This window comes from Ranitomeya imitator, chromosome 6, assembly GCF_032444005.1.
Source record: "Ranitomeya imitator isolate aRanImi1 chromosome 6, aRanImi1.pri, whole genome shotgun sequence".
NCBI classification, from domain to species: domain Eukaryota; kingdom Metazoa; phylum Chordata; class Amphibia; order Anura; family Dendrobatidae; genus Ranitomeya; species Ranitomeya imitator.
In genome coordinates, this window is record NC_091287.1 from 106,835,652 (window position 1) to 106,851,770 (window position 16,119).

At 42.1% G+C, this 16,119-nt stretch overlaps 1 protein-coding gene across 1 annotated transcript in view; it reads left to right on the plus strand.

The window, feature by feature from the left end:
- LOC138642070 (ubiquitin-conjugating enzyme E2 E2) overlaps positions 1–16,119 on the plus strand; it is a 311,858-nt gene that overhangs the window by 251,903 nt on the left and 43,836 nt on the right. Inside the window, exon 4 of the mRNA XM_069729987.1 lies at positions 12,796–12,928. Coding sequence (XP_069586088.1) covers positions 12,796–12,928 — 133 coding nt within the window. The remainder of the gene's footprint in view (positions 1–12,795; positions 12,929–16,119) is intronic.

A 16,119-nucleotide genomic window follows, 5' to 3' on the forward strand; every position in this document is an offset into this window, starting at 1 on the left:
ATTTTTGGTGTTATATATATTTTTTATTTTTCAAGTGGTTTTTCTTTGGTATATCTTATCTAGATCGTTATATATTATTATACAGTGTTGCTCAGATTTAATTACGGTAGCTCAGACATGGAACTTTCATCATATAGTGAATTAGCTCTACTTATATTAAACCATAAACCAGATTTAACACATACAGGCTCCCATTTATTAGTTGCATTTATTTTTTTTAATTGACCTTTGTCTTATGTCTTGTGGTATTTGTTGACAGTTTTTGCAAAATATTTTTCAAAATGGCGCACACGAGTTGTTGAATTTTACTCAAAACGAAAGATGTTCTTTTAGACATTTTCCTTTTTTGTGCCTTATGATAAATTCCTAAAAGAAATAAATGGAAATATAGCCTACATGCCTTTTATCCATGAGTTTCACAAAGCAAACAAGCAGATAGACCTGAGCGTGTGCACAATTAGCAGATTTTACTCTTATTTATTCTTTAGGAAAATGATGATAAACCATTGAATATAAACGACTGCTGATCATTTGGATTTCACCAAACCTAAACTACAAAGCTTCTACAAGCTAATGTGTAAAAATATTGCTAATCACATACATCCACATACAGTATGCAGATGCACGGCATTTTTTTTATGTAGTGATCATTGGGAGCCGTTATGTCAGCAGAACCGTGCATTCATCTATCTAGCGGCATAGAATTCTGATATTTTCTTTAAGGCTTTTTCCAGTAGTTTAAGTAAATCAGCCAAGAGAAGACAACGCTATAAAGCAAAGAATTAACCCATTCTTACCCATTGCTTTCCTGCTGGTTCCAGCGATGTTACTCCAGTAGCCTCCACCGGTCTCTGCGTAAATCCTGTAACCATGATATTGTCCATCTACAACTCACTGCTGCTATCAGTGGCCTCAGATGTGATGGCAGCATTGGCACCAATGGGCACTAAAATGGGTGGGTGTATGTGGACTACTGCGTTACTTCATAACATTTCTTGCTTCTGGCCTATTTCCTTAACACACTGGAAACCCCCTTTAAGAGGCAGGCTTGCATGTATTAAGTTGTGTTTTCTATATTTTGTTTTGGTGCTAAAATCCTTCTAACGACACATTCTACATTATTATTGCCCCAACACAATTTAAAAGATTATAGTGTTTTGCCTATGCAGCCCATTGGCAAACCAGTGTCTCTCCATGGTTTTATATTATAAACAAAAGCCCGTTTGTAACCTGATCCTGTATTCATGTGGTGTCCCCTTTTTTCCACTGTATATTGTTACTTGCTCACCCCATGAGGTGGATTCTTTATCCCGTAGGTCAGGGTGAGTAACATGGACTGGAGGCAGTTACTATTGATGTATAGTCAGTCTAGGATTTGTATTGAATTTTATCAGCAGACAGATGGTCAATGGCAGAGACGTAGACGCAGATAGCAATGGTGAACTAGCAACTGAATACTTGCTTACAGAGAAGATACACAGCATTGTATTGTGAACAGCACTAGTATTAACTAAGAAGAGTTTGTTATGCTTACAGCAGAAGAATGGTTAACCACAGTTCTGAGCCAGGAAGTAAATGTAGATAGATAGATGATGAACAAAAAAGAGTTTTAGAGACTATTCGCTATCTGAGAGAAACGGATGGTGAGGCAAACTCCAGAAACTGAAGGCAAAGCTTACTGAATACTTAGCACATAGCTCTTTTAGTTGGCCTTTAAAGACCTTGGGTGATGTCAAAGGATTATAGACTACAGCAAAGGGAGGTGGCCATAGCAAATGGTAGCATGGCCCGGCAAAGGTAGGACAACTGAGTAACATATAGATTATCAAGAATGGTGCAAACTGTGTAATTAGACTACCCAAGTGGTTTCTTATAGTTTATAACCATAAGGACACACAGATCTGCATCAGGGACGTATACGGTATATACAAAACAGCGCAAGATTTTAAATTAAGAACATTTGTAAAATACTTCTTCTACACTTAACCCTGAACCAATACAGTATTGCTACATGTTTTATATATTTGTAGGCCTCCTGCTCAGCAAATTAGCATTCTCCAGGCAGTAGCTCTCCTGTAAGCCAATGTCTGATCATTTATTACAGGCCAGCTATCTACACCAGGAGTCACTAGCAAGGTACCTTTTTCCATCCCTTCCAGGAAGCGCCATCTTGTTAGAGAAACAAAAATGGTCTCCACCAAGATGCGCAGTAGCATCTATCAGCGATCCAATAAAAAACAAGCCCTTACATGGCCGCATTGACCTAAAAATAAAAAAAGTTAGAGCTCTGGGAAGAAGGGGAGCAAAAAAAGAAACCGCAATAATGGAAAATGTCTCCGGGGTTAAGCAGAGTCAGTCCCTTCTGTTCTGTAAGATAATCATTTTTTTATTTGGGAAAGTTCATTATTGTGGTATTTTTGCTTTGTTTCAATTGTTTTTATGACACTAAAGCTGGGTTTTAGATTTCGGTCTTTTTTATTATAATGGTTAGAATGAGCCATCTGATTTTCTTTAATCAATAATCATTTGATTCATTAGCCAGTGTATGGCTCATTAAGCAGTCTACTAGGCAGCGGTTCTATCAGAGGTCCTACGGCTTAGACTACTGTGGAGTGAAGCTGTGTAGAGGTTTCCTACTGACTGCAGGTTTCATTAGAGTTTGGAAAACACAGCAGCTGCCAAGATTTTGTTTTTGTACAATTCCAACCTGGATCTTCGTGAAAACTTATATATAGCATGTCAGGGAGTAATAGCACTTATATATAGTGTGCAACATGGCCAAGAATTGAATGGCAAAACAGAATGCCGGTACTTTCTACCATAAATTGCTGCATGATTTTTTTTTACAGGTGAGAAACATTAAAACACTTATACTTAACCTGAAAAGTCTATATGGAAAGCCTCCAGATAAGCAGATATTTGTCTCTTCCCATGTATGAGATGAGATTGAGTACCACGTGCAGAAACATACACACTTACATTCCTTGACTGATTGCACTTGAGCGCTCAAATCATCAAGAATCGCAGCTGGCAGGTCACCTTTGCGATGGGAGACAAGTCCGGATAGTCTGTATAATATGGATAGCATGTTTAGGCCATGCAGTCCGCTCACAGACACACGTCACCGCTAGATAAATCTCACCCTTTCAATGTATTGGATGCAGTGATTCTGAACTGTTCAATGAACACATTCGGAATCACCTGCGTTCAATAGCCGGCAGCGCTTTGGACGGAGTGGGCATGTGCTGTGTCCAAAGCGCTGCCGATTAATGAACGTGGGCACATACCCTTAGTGTAAGTGGAATGAAGACAAGAGGTGTCCTGCCATCGTACATTATGCCACCCTATGCCATAATCTAGCTTCATGGCATTACCCTTGTCTCCAGACCAATATCTGATTATCATTGTGCCGACAACAAAAGCGGGTCTCACGCTGAAGAGGATAGACCTCTATGACAGCCTACATTGTCTTCTTGCCCTGCACCATGATAGCCTTTGAAAGTGTTGGTGTGAGGTCATTGGAACGCCTGCTCCACATAGCTCATATCCTATGTAGTGCAAATGCCTTTTGATGGTTTGTGGAGACACTGTTTGATGACGAATCGTGCCGTCGTAGCGATCAAAATGCCACTGTGTGACGGTACCCTTAGGCTTTGTATGCGTATAAGACATCCAATTTCACTTGCGGTACACAACAATGCCAGGCCACATGTTGCTCGTACTACTATTCGCAGCCTGCTTGGTTTGAAAGTAATACCATGGCCTGTAGAGTCTCCAGATTTGTCTTCTATTGAGCATTTGGGATGTCATTAGTTGGCAATTGCGAAGGGAGCTGCCAGCAGTGGATTTTGATAATTTGCATGTCAAAGTTCAGAACAATCCTCAGAAAACCATTAAGTGCCTTCAGCGCTTGTCCTGTGTTCAAATCCCACCAAGGACAGAATCTTCAAGGAGTTTGTATACTATACTATACTATTGTATATAGTTGTAACTAATAGGGAATTTAGATTGTGAGCCCCAATGGGGACAGCGATGATAATGTCTGTAAAGGGCTGAGGAAATAATGGCGCTATATAAATTAGTAAAATCAATTTAAATAAATAAAAATAAATTATGATTTGCATAAATAAAAAAACAATTGCACCATTTTTATTTACCTCGTTTACCAATCACCATAAATAGTATGCTGAATGTATTGTACGATTTGTTCCAATTACAGAAATACCTAATGTGTCCATTTTATGTACTGGTTTGCAATGTTTAAAAAAAAAAAAGTGTATAAAAGTGATTGTTTTTGCAGCATTACTTTTGACATTTTTTACTGTACAATGTTCACATCATAACTGTATATTTTGCCTTTTGAGAAGAGTACCATTTATATCTCCAAGCAGAGAAAAGTCTCTTACAAAGAACAACACTGAGTTATAGAAAGGCAGAAAAAAAGCATGCTGACCTCCCAAACTAGTGCAGCTTCTTCACGATGAGCACTGTCCAGATCTAGATCCCACTGACCACCTGCACGATGAGCGATGAGCACTGTCCAGATCTGGATCCCACTGACCACCTGCACGATGAGTGATGAGCACTGTCCAGATCTGGATCCCACTGACCACCTGCACGATGAGTGATGAGCACTGTCCAGATCTAGATCCCACTGACCACCTGCACGATGAGCGATGAGCACTGTCCAGATCTGGATCCCACTGACCACCTGCACGATGAGTGATGAGCACTGTCCAGATCTGGATCCCACTGACCACCTGCACGATGAGCGATGAGCACTGTCCAGATCTGGATCCCACTGACCACCTGCACGATGAGTGATGAGCACTGTCCAGATCTGGATCCCACTGACCACCTGCACGATGAGCGATGAGCACTGTCCAGATCTGGATCCCACTGACCACCTGCACGATGAGTGATGAGCACTGTCCAGATCTGGATCCCACTGACCACCTGCACGATGAGTGATGAGCACTGTCCAGATCTAGATCCCACTGACCACCTGCACGATGAGCGATGAGCACTGTCCAGATCTGGATCCCACTGACCACCTGCACGATGAGTGATGAGCACTGTCCAGATCTGGATCCCACTCACCACCTGCACGATGAGTGATGAGCACTGTCCAGATCTAGATCCCACTGACCACCTGCACGATGAGCGATGAGCACTGTCCAGATCTGGATCCCACTGACCACCTGCACGATGAGTGATGAGCACTGTCCAGATCTGGATCCCACTGACCACCTGCGCGATGAGCACTGTCCAGATCTAGATCCCACTGACCACCTGCACGATGAGTGATGAGCACTGTCCAGATCTGGATCCCACTGATCACCTGCACGATAAGCGATGAGCACTGTCCAGATCTAGATCCCACTGACCACCTGCGCGATGAGCGATGAGCACTGTCCAGATCTGGATCCCACTGACCACCTGCACGATGAGTGATGAGCACTGTCCAGATCTGGATCCCACTGACCACCTGCGCGATGAGCACTGTCCAGATCTAGATCCCACTGACCACCTGCACGATGAGCGATGAGCACTGTCCAGATCTGGATCCCACTGGCCACCTGCACGATGAGCGATGAGCACTGCCCAGATCTAGATCCCACTGACAACCTGCACGATGAGCGATGAGCACTGTCCAGATCTAGATCCCACTGACCACCTGCACAATGAGCGATGAGCACTGTCCAGATCTAGATCCCACTGACAACCTGCACGATGAGCGATGAGCACTGTCCAGATCGGGATCCCATTGACCACCTGCACGATGAGCGATGAGCACTGTCCAGATCTAGATCCCACTGACCACCTGCACGATGAGCGATGAGCACTGTCCAGATCTGGATCCCACTGACCATCTGCATGATGAGCACTGTCCAAATCTGGATCCCACTGACCGCCTGCACGATGAGCGATGAGCACTGTCCAGATCAAGATCCCACTGACCACCTGCACGATGAGCGATGAGCACTGTCCAGATCTAGATCCCACTGACCACCTGCACGATGAGCGATGAGCACTGTCCAGATCTAGATCCCACTGACAACCTGCACGATGAGCGATCAGCACTGTCCAGATCGGGATCCCACTGACCACCTGCACGATGAGCGATGAGCACTGTCCAGATCTAGATCCCACTGACCACCTGCACGATGAGCGATGAGCACTGTCCAGATCTGGATCCCACTGACCACCTGCACGATGAGCACTGTCCAAATCTGGATCCCACTGACCGCCTGCACGATGAGCGATGAGCACTGTCCAGATCAAGATCCCACTGACCACCTGCACGATGAGCGATGAGCACTGTCCAGATCTAGATCCCACTGACCACCTGCACGATGAGCGATGAGCACTGTCCAGATCTGGATCCCACTGACCACCTGCACGATGAGCGATGAGCACTGTCCAGATCTGGATCCCACTGACCGCCTGCGCGATGAGCACTGTCCAGATCAAGATCCCACTGACCACCTGCACGATGAGCGATGAGCACTGTCCAGATCTAGATCCCACTGACCACCTGCACGATGAGCGATGAGCACTGTCCAGATCTGGATCCCACTGACCACCTGCACGATGAGCGATGAGCACTGTCCAGATCTGGATCCCACTGACCACCTGCACGATGAGCGATGAGCACTGTCCAGATCTAGATCCCACTGACCACCTGCACGATGAGCGATGAGCACTGTCCAGATCTAGATCCCACTGACCACCTGTGGAGAGATCTTTACATTGCTGTTGGGAGACGGTGCCTTCAAATATGAGAGATCAGGAGCAGTTTGTAATGATTATAGGGAGAGATTGATTGCAGTAATTTATTCTATAGGGTGTGCAACCAAGTATTAAGCTGAAGGTGCCAACAGTTTTGTCCACCCATTTTTGGGATTTTGTGTGAAATTACCGTATGTTCATTTTGCCTTTTTTCTCTTTTTTTGTGCTGTTCTAAACATGTTTATTTCCTTTGTGTTTATTAGAACAAAACATGTAATTGCAATAATTTTCTGGAACAGTTGTATGGGTGACAACACGTTTGACTGTATCACATGGCCCCCAAATTTATTTATTTTACTCACATAGCGCCATTAATTCCAAAGGGCTTTGCACACATCATCATCACTGTCCCCATTGGGGCTCACAATCTAGATTCCCTATCAGTATGTCTTTGGAGTGTGGGAGGAAACCGGAGAACCCGGAGGAAACCCACGCAAACATGGGGAGAACATACAAACTCCTTGCAGATGATGTCCTGGGTGGGATTTGGACCCAGGACCCCAATGCTGTGAGGCACCAGTGCTAACCACTGAACCATCGTGCTGCCCAAATGTGATGTTAATCGATCCAAACATGTTAAGGTTTAATGTCTACTCTTGGATATTTTATATTAATCTATTATTTTAGCTTAGGATCACTGTACGCTAGTCGTTGCCTTGTACTCTTCCAGGCTTATCACTTGTATAGTACTTAGGTCTCCTATTCTGCAGTATGGGGACTTTTAGGCCATGTTCACACAGTGCGTTTTTTTCTGCGGAACCGCAGCGTTTTTGCCGCTGCGGTTCCGCAGCTGTTTTCCATGCAGGGTACAGTACAATATACCCTATGGAAAACAGGAACCACTGTGCACATGATGCGGGAATCGGGAAAAAAAAGCCGCGCTGAATAGCCGCGGTAAAAAAGAAGTACCATGTCACTTCTTTTTTCGGAGCCGCAGCGGTTCTGCACCCATAGACCTCCATTGTGAGGTCAAACCCGCAGTAAAACCCGCAGATCAAAAATATATCTGCGGGTTTTATTGCGGTTTGTGGTGCCGAACCGCTGCAGCAGGAAGTGCGGGGAAGCGGGCGGAAGTGCGTGGGCGGAGTGTGGCTGCCCCGATCCCACCCCCCCATGCTCCGATGCCCCCCCCCCATGCTCCGATGCCCCCCCGTGCTCCGATGCCCCCCCCCGTGCCCTAATCTCCCCCCCCTTATACTTACCCGGCCTCCCGGTGTCCGTCCGGCCGTCTTCTCCCTGGGCGCTGCCATCTTGCAAAATGCATTTTGATCACTGAGATATAACCTATCTCAGTGATCAAAATAAAAAAAATAGTAAATGACACACCCCCCCCCCCCTTTGTCATGGGGGATAGGTAGGGACAATAAAAAAATTAAGATTTTTTTTTTTTTCCCCACTAAGGTTAGGATAGGGTTAGGGGTAGGGGTAGGGTTAGGGTATTTTCAGCCATTTTAACCCTAAAAAACTTCCTAGAAAACACACAGACTCTGCATAGAAAACTGCATCAAAAAACGCATCAAAAACGCATCAAAAAACGCACCAAAAAAGCACCAAAAAAAGGACCTGCGTTTTCTGCAAAGAGCTGCGGTTTCAGTCCTGAAAAAAAAAAGATGGAAATCAGGAACGTGTGAACATACCCTCAGTCTGACTTTTACTCTTACTTTTTTCACGGCCTGGTGTTGTGGCTACAACATTTCTTTGCACATGCACTTTATTACTTATATTACTATTTTTTGTAGCGGCAAATATTATAGATATGTGAGTCACAAGGCTCCTTTTACCTGTTGAAAGTATTTGTGGTGATTTGCCAAACTGACATTTACTATATGTACCCTGAAATAGACATACAAGTTTTTTCATCTGGAGTCTTTCTACCTTACTTTTGCACACTAGTGCAGTTTCTTAGATATACAAACAAAATTACATGTATTCACTTTAACTTTTATGAGTACATTGACTCTTCTTTTGTATAATTATCACACTTAGTGATTTATTCATGCTTTGTGTTCATTAATGTCGGTATTTTATGACCTTTTTTCTTTGTGGTCACTTTTTGTGTTATGGGCAGATATACATTTTTTGTTGTTAGCATCCTGTTATCATCTTGTGCTTCCCTCTTCTTTGTCCAAAATAAATCTTTTTGTACTCCATCCAAGCATTGGTTTCCATTTTTTGTTAATTGGACCATATAGTTGTTTTTTTCTCCCTTGTATATATTTATCTCCCGAATGGTCTGCCATTCACTCCAGAATTAAGCTACATATTATTATTATTTTATGGGCATCACTTGATGGGTATCTGCAATCTTACATATTCACTTTCTTGCTTTGTTCAGTGTGTAATTTTTAACAAACACAAAGGAAATAAAGTGAAATAAGAAAAAAGAAAAAAAAATGGACCCGTAGAAGCGTGTAAGACGCGAAACGGCCGTAGTCCTCTTCTTGTACCAGCATTTTCTGCAAACGTACTGCCCTCAGTAACCATGTCCATACCATTTTGTAAGAAATAAAGGACAAAGGTTTTTTAACCACATGGAAAGTTGGAGTGGTGCGGCTTTTTCTTTTTTTGGGGGTATATACAAAGGAAATAAACATGTTTAGAACAAAACATATAATTGAAATAATTTTTGGGGAGAAATACTTCATTTTCTGGGACAATTTTAAGAGTGACAACACGTTTGACCTTGACTGTATCACATGGCCCCCAAGTTTATTTATTTTACTCACTTACATAGCGCCATTAATTCCGCAGCGCTTTACACACATTATCATCACTGTCCCCGATGGGGCTCACAATCTAAATTCCCTATCAGTATGTCTTTGGAATGTCGGAAGAAACCGGAGAACCCTGGGGGAACCCACGCAAACATGGGGAGAACATACAAACTCCTTGTAGATGATGTCCTTGGTGGGATTTGGACCCAGGACCCCAATGCTGTGAGGCACCAGTGATAACCACTGAGCCATCGTGTTGCCCAAATGTGATGTTAATCGATCCAAACATGTTAAGGTTTCATGTCTACTCTTGGATATTTTATATTAATCTATTATTTATTTATTTATTTTTATTTTTGTATTTTTTGTAAATTTGTGTCTTTTTCTCCGTGAAGAATTTGTATTGTCAGAACTTTATTTACAACCCTGAAGAGCGTAGCATAGGAAATCTGATCGTCTGAGCCCGGGAATTCCCAGAGGAGTCCGCCTAGTAAGAAATCTGCTGACATCAATACAGTCTGAGGAGGTGTCTGCACTTTATTCCGCGGTTTATACAGGCCTAATATATTTACCAGCGATAAGGGAAGGAGGGAGCAAATGCCACCGAATATTTACCCTGAGTATAGAGGCTTATGTGTGTGTAGTGTAACTATTAATTCATAGCACGTGTCTCCTGAGAAGCCTAGAAAGCCTCCAAGGGTTGAATGAAATAATAATTCCTACAAATATTAAAAATTAATTCATCTGAGTTTCTCATCTAGAAAGCCATAGACAAATGACCCTGGTAGTAGAGGCACGTCCTTCAGCAGATAATAACCTTTTTTTGGGGACTCAAACAGATTTTTCTAGCACACGGAAGTCACTTGATTAGCACCCGAGCATTCTCCTATAAGACCTTTTCTGAGCACATTAATTCATCACTAGCTATTATCTTTTGTTGTTTTTTTTTCTGTAGATGCACTATTGGTTTGTTTTTCCTTTTTTTTTTTTTTGCTGTTAATTGTACTATGCAAATATTATTGTAACTACATTCTACAGGTACCGTAGTTACATTGAAGCCAATTCCAACAATATGTGCTCTGTTTATGCATCATCTGCACAATAAAAGCATTTTTTAAACCCTTTTTTTCCCACTTTATTTTTTCATCCACTAAGGTGTATGAGGGCTTGTGTACTGCAGGACAAGTAATGTTTTTCCTTGGTGCCATATTGGGTTTATGATAAACCTGCCAGTAGCCATCAATAGTGTTAACAAACGAACGAAACTATGAGACTATATCAGATATAGTCTCACCGGCTACTTGATTGATCTTGAAACAATTGTTTAGTAAAGCAAGAAGTACTAAAGAAGCTTTAATTTATATTCTTACCTTCAGTGGGTTGTCCAGTGACAGCATATTTGTATCCTACCCTAGGATAGCACATCAATAATATTAGGTTGGGAATCTGACACCCAACACCCCCACCAAAAATTGTTGTCTGCTCCAGCTTGACACTGCAGAACACATCATATTATTTTCAAAACGTTTACATCCAATGGAACAAATAACAGCTGATCAGTGGAGGTGCTGGATGTGGGAACCCTTCTGATCTGAAATGAATGGGCTACCCTAGTGTTAATCATTAATATGCTGTGATTGGCCAACCCCCGTTATGGCTGGCTATCCTATGCTGAAGCACCACCTGACCTTCTCTAGTAAATAGTACAGAAAGAAAATGAATCTGAAATGTTTAGGTAAAAAGAGTACTCACTGTGTCACTTGTTTGAGAGAAAGGGTTATAATTGGTATAGATTCATATTGGGGTTTTTTAATATGTACAAAATGTGTAGTGTGTTCATGCATTTCTGCAATGTGTTATTACATACAAAATATATTCGGATTCCAGCTTTGGCATAGAACAAAAAAAAGATGAAAATGGGGTATGTTTTCATTAGCTCATGACATCATCCTTGGATAGGATGACCCAGCCCTTGTTACTCCCCCTGAACATTCTTTGTATGAGAGGGGTAGAGTGAGTATGGTGAACCATGTGTAAGAGGATATTTTGCTCAAGCGGATGACGTGCGCAGGAGGATGATGTGTGCAGGAGAATGATGTGTGCTGGAAGATAACGTGCTCAGGAGAATGATGTGCGCAGGAGGATGACATGCGCAGGAGAACGACGTGCAGGAGGATAACGTGTGCAGGAGAATGACATGTTCAGGAGGATGACGTGCACATGAAAATAATGTGTGCTGGAGGATGATGTGCGCATGAGGAGACCATGTGCAGCAGGATAACATGCACATGCGCAGGAGGATGACGTGCAGGCAGATAACATGTGCAGCAGGATAACATGCGCAGGCAGATAACGTGCAGCAGGATAACATGCGCAAGCAGATAACGTGCAGCAGGATAACATGCACAGGAGGATAACATGCGCAAGCAGATAACATGTGCAGCAGGTTAACTTGCGCAGGAGGATAACATGCGCAGGCAGATAACATGTGCAGCAGTATAACATGAACATGTGCAGCAGGATAACATACGGATGCGCAGGAGGATAACATGTGCAGCAGGATAACATGAACATGTGCAGCAGGATAACATGCGTGGGAGGATAACATGCGCAAGCAGATAACGTGCAGCAGGATAACATGAACATGTGCAGCAGGATAACATGCGCAGGAGGATAACATGCCCAAGCAGATAACGTGCAGCAGGATAACATGAACATGTGCAGCAGGATAACATACGGATGCGCAGGAGGATAACATGTGCAGCAGGATAACATGAACATGTGCAGCAGGATAACATGCGCGGGAGGATAACATGCGCAAGCAGATAACGTGCAGCAGGATAACATGAACATGTGCAGCAGGATAACATGCGCAGGAGGATAACATGCCCAAGCAGATAACGTGCAGCAGGATAACATGCGCAGGAGGATAACATGCGCAAGTAGACAACATGCGCAGGCGGACAGTAGTAGCCTGAGCTTCACGCTCTTATTTGTGACCCATACAGCAGTTGCCGTACAGCCTTTATCATGTCTACATCCTTAGCTATTAATCAGTATTTCAGCAGGATCGATGACTTACTGGAGATTACTGGTATAGAAAGTAAAGTGAAAACAAATCCTAACTATACCACGCATCCTTGCCATGATATAAAATAGTGCTGTGTAAGCTTCTAGATCACACTGTTTCTATATGAATCTTGTGTCGTTTTATACATTTATCAGATGCTCTGAATGTTTCTGATATTTACGCGTCCCACTTAATATTCCATTGTTTGTCTCTTTGCAGTGCTGGACCCAAAGGAGATAACATATATGAATGGAGATCAACTATACTAGGTCCTCCTGGTTCTGTATATGAAGGAGGGGTTTTCTTCTTAGATATCACATTCTCACCAGACTACCCATTCAAACCACCAAAAGTAAGTGATTCTCCATTAAGTCACCAATTTGTAGCTTATATTATTTGTAGAAACAGAGGATGCGCTGATGTCACTAAGCAATTTGTATGGGGGCCGAAGTATGCTATAATCAGAAAATGACCTACTTTGTAAAACAGGTAAATATTGGCAATTTTTCTTTTCATATCACAATCTGTTTTTTAAAAAAAATAGGAATCTTGCAATTTTCACACTTGTCACTTGGGGTAATTCAGACTTTTATTTCCTGTCCTTTCATAAAGAGTTTCCTGCAAGGCTCCATATTATCACAGCCAGGATTACAATGACAGGTAACACTTTCACCCACAGCTGATAGCACAGAATCCACCAGTCACAACTTACTCCGCTGCCCCTCACATAACAGTCACCCTAACACATGATCATTACATGCTTCAATACAAAAGATTAGGTATGACTGATCATTGTGGCTAATGTTCATGTGCTCATGAAACAAAAAAAGAATCTAATAAAACCCCATTGACCAGTGTGAAGATTGCGAGATTTCTGTTTTTTATTTTTAATATAGATTTTTCATATTTAAAAAAAAATTGCAATTTTTTTTTTTTAAGAATACATTTAAGAAAAAATGACCAGTAGGTCATTTATGTGATTATATGTTCCCTTAAAATATTGAGGAATCATTTGCTGGTGTTGTATAGATCATTTTCCTCTTGCTAAGTGTAAGCCAATGGTTAGATGACAAACGACTATTATGTCCTACACACTCAGAACATTAATTGCTTTCAGCAAAAGAAAAAACAAAATCTTGTAGATATGACACCTTTTAATGGCTAAAAAAATAAAATAAGTGATGCTACACAGCAAGCATTAATCAATTCTTTGGTCTCTTCATTATATATATATATATATATGTTAGATCTGCTACATACACACAAGTGAACCACTCTAATACACACAGCTTTGCTATATATACACATGCACACACAGCTCTGATCCATACACACATATACGCACAACTCAACTACGCACACAGCTCTGCTACATACAGGAACAGCTCAGTTGCATAATAAAAAAAAACAGATATACACAACACACACACCTCTGCTGCACACTGTGTATACACTACCACATATTGACGTTCCCGCGGGTGTTACTGATCACATGACTTTAAGGGTATGTGCACACGTTGTGGATTTGGCTGCAGATTCGCAGCAGTTTTCCATGAGTTTACACCGCAGTGCCCTTGGTGCGGAAAATACCACGCGGGAACGCTGCGTTGTATTTTCCGCAGCATGTCAATTCTTTGAGCGGATTCCGCAGGGTTTCACACCTGCTCCTTAATAGGATTCCGCAGGTGTAAAACCGCAGGTGGAATCCGCACAAAAATGCTGGAAATCCGCAGGTAAAACGCAGTGTGTTTTACCGGTGGAATTTCCAAAAACGGTGCGGAAAAATCTGCACACGAATCCGCAACGTGGGCACATAGCCTAAAGGTCCTTCATCCAACAGTCAAGATCCACAGAAATCATGCAACTTTAGGGTAAGTTCACAATAGGTGTTTTTTTTTTTCTGCAGCAAAACCTGATCTCTTGAAAGAAGGTGCAGAAGAAAAAGCTTGTTTTTTCTTTGGTTTTTCGCAACGTTTTTTTGTGGTGGTTTCGTCATGCTAGATTTGTTTCTTCTGCATGCTGAGTATTTTAGTATTGGAAAAAAGTCCCATTCCAAAGAATGAGGTTTTGGCACAAAAACCGCTGCAAAAAATGATACCTGCCTGTGTTTTTGTTACGTTTTTTCACCACCCATTCAAGTCAATGGGTGAAAACGCTGAAAATAGTGACATGCTCTATGTCCAAAAAACCATGCAGAGTACAAAATGCTGATGACAAAAAAACGATGTGTGTGCATGAGATTTCTGAAATCTCATAGGCTTTGCTGGTACTGTAAAAAGCAGCTGAAAAAACTGTCAAATGTGAACTTGTCCTTAGAGATGTACAGGTCCGTGTAGTTTTCTCCCCGATCCTGCACCAATCAGCCTGATCAGAGTCGGGGAAGAGGAGAGAGCGCAGTTTTCTCAGTGATTGTGAAGGACGCTGTGTCCGAGTTTTCCTCCATCACAGGAGCTACCTCTGGACTATATATACTATGAATATTTTCTGTGGAAAATCATTTATTTTCTTTTTTTTAGCATTTATACGTATCATATCTACAAGATTAATATTTTCTTACTGCGTGCAGTTAATAATCTTACAACTGGCTACCATTTGCCAAAGCCCTATTGTTTCTACACACCTAGATGACTGATAAACCAGATTACATGGTATAATGTCAGACCAAGTGGTGCTCCTAGTACTAGGACACTGACGACCCATCGGAGAATGTCTGCGAGGACAGGATTGTCCTCCCTTCTTACTAACGTTGACTTTGGCTCTGGAATATGCTACGGCTGCTTTTATCGATGTAACTTGCCTGCAGTGTAATTTACCAGTGTAGTAAGAAATGAAAACCTTTATGGACGTTGAAAACATCACATAATCTCACATATAATATCGTTTTGGTTTTTTTCCTCTCACCTTTCACATATACATAAGAAGTTTGCTACAAAACTTATGTGGAACGTATGGCCTTAAGAAATAACTATATGGCATAAGGGGATCCTAGATGTGGTGGCTTTAAGGATTTGTGGTTCAAGTCCTCAGCAATGTGGATGAGGTTTTCATTGTATAACTAAAACCGTGCAATTTTTTTGTCAGAATTCCCTTATATTGAAAAGAGTAGTAAGCTATGCTTGTATACCTAGTTATAAAAAGTTACGCCTGTGCACGCTGCCGAATATGTGACACAATTCCACTTTTAGTATAGTGGCTGTATTGTGGTGCCTTTTACTGCTGCCCACACATTCCATAATGCTCCGAGACAATCAGAGATCTCCTCATTTCAGCTCCTTCTCCCCTCTCACAGCATAACAAATATATTATACTTACGGTACTTACTGGTATATGCCGCCATTAATTCCACAGTAATCACTGTCCCCAATCTAGATTACCCATCAGTATGTTTTTGGAGTGTGGGAGGAAACCGGAGAATTGGTGGAAACCCACACAAACACGGAGAGAACATACAAACTCCTTGCAGATGTTTTGATTAGTGGGATTCGAACCCAGGATCCCAGCTGCAAAGAGAAACTGTAGCTCCATTCAATCATCAATACATCC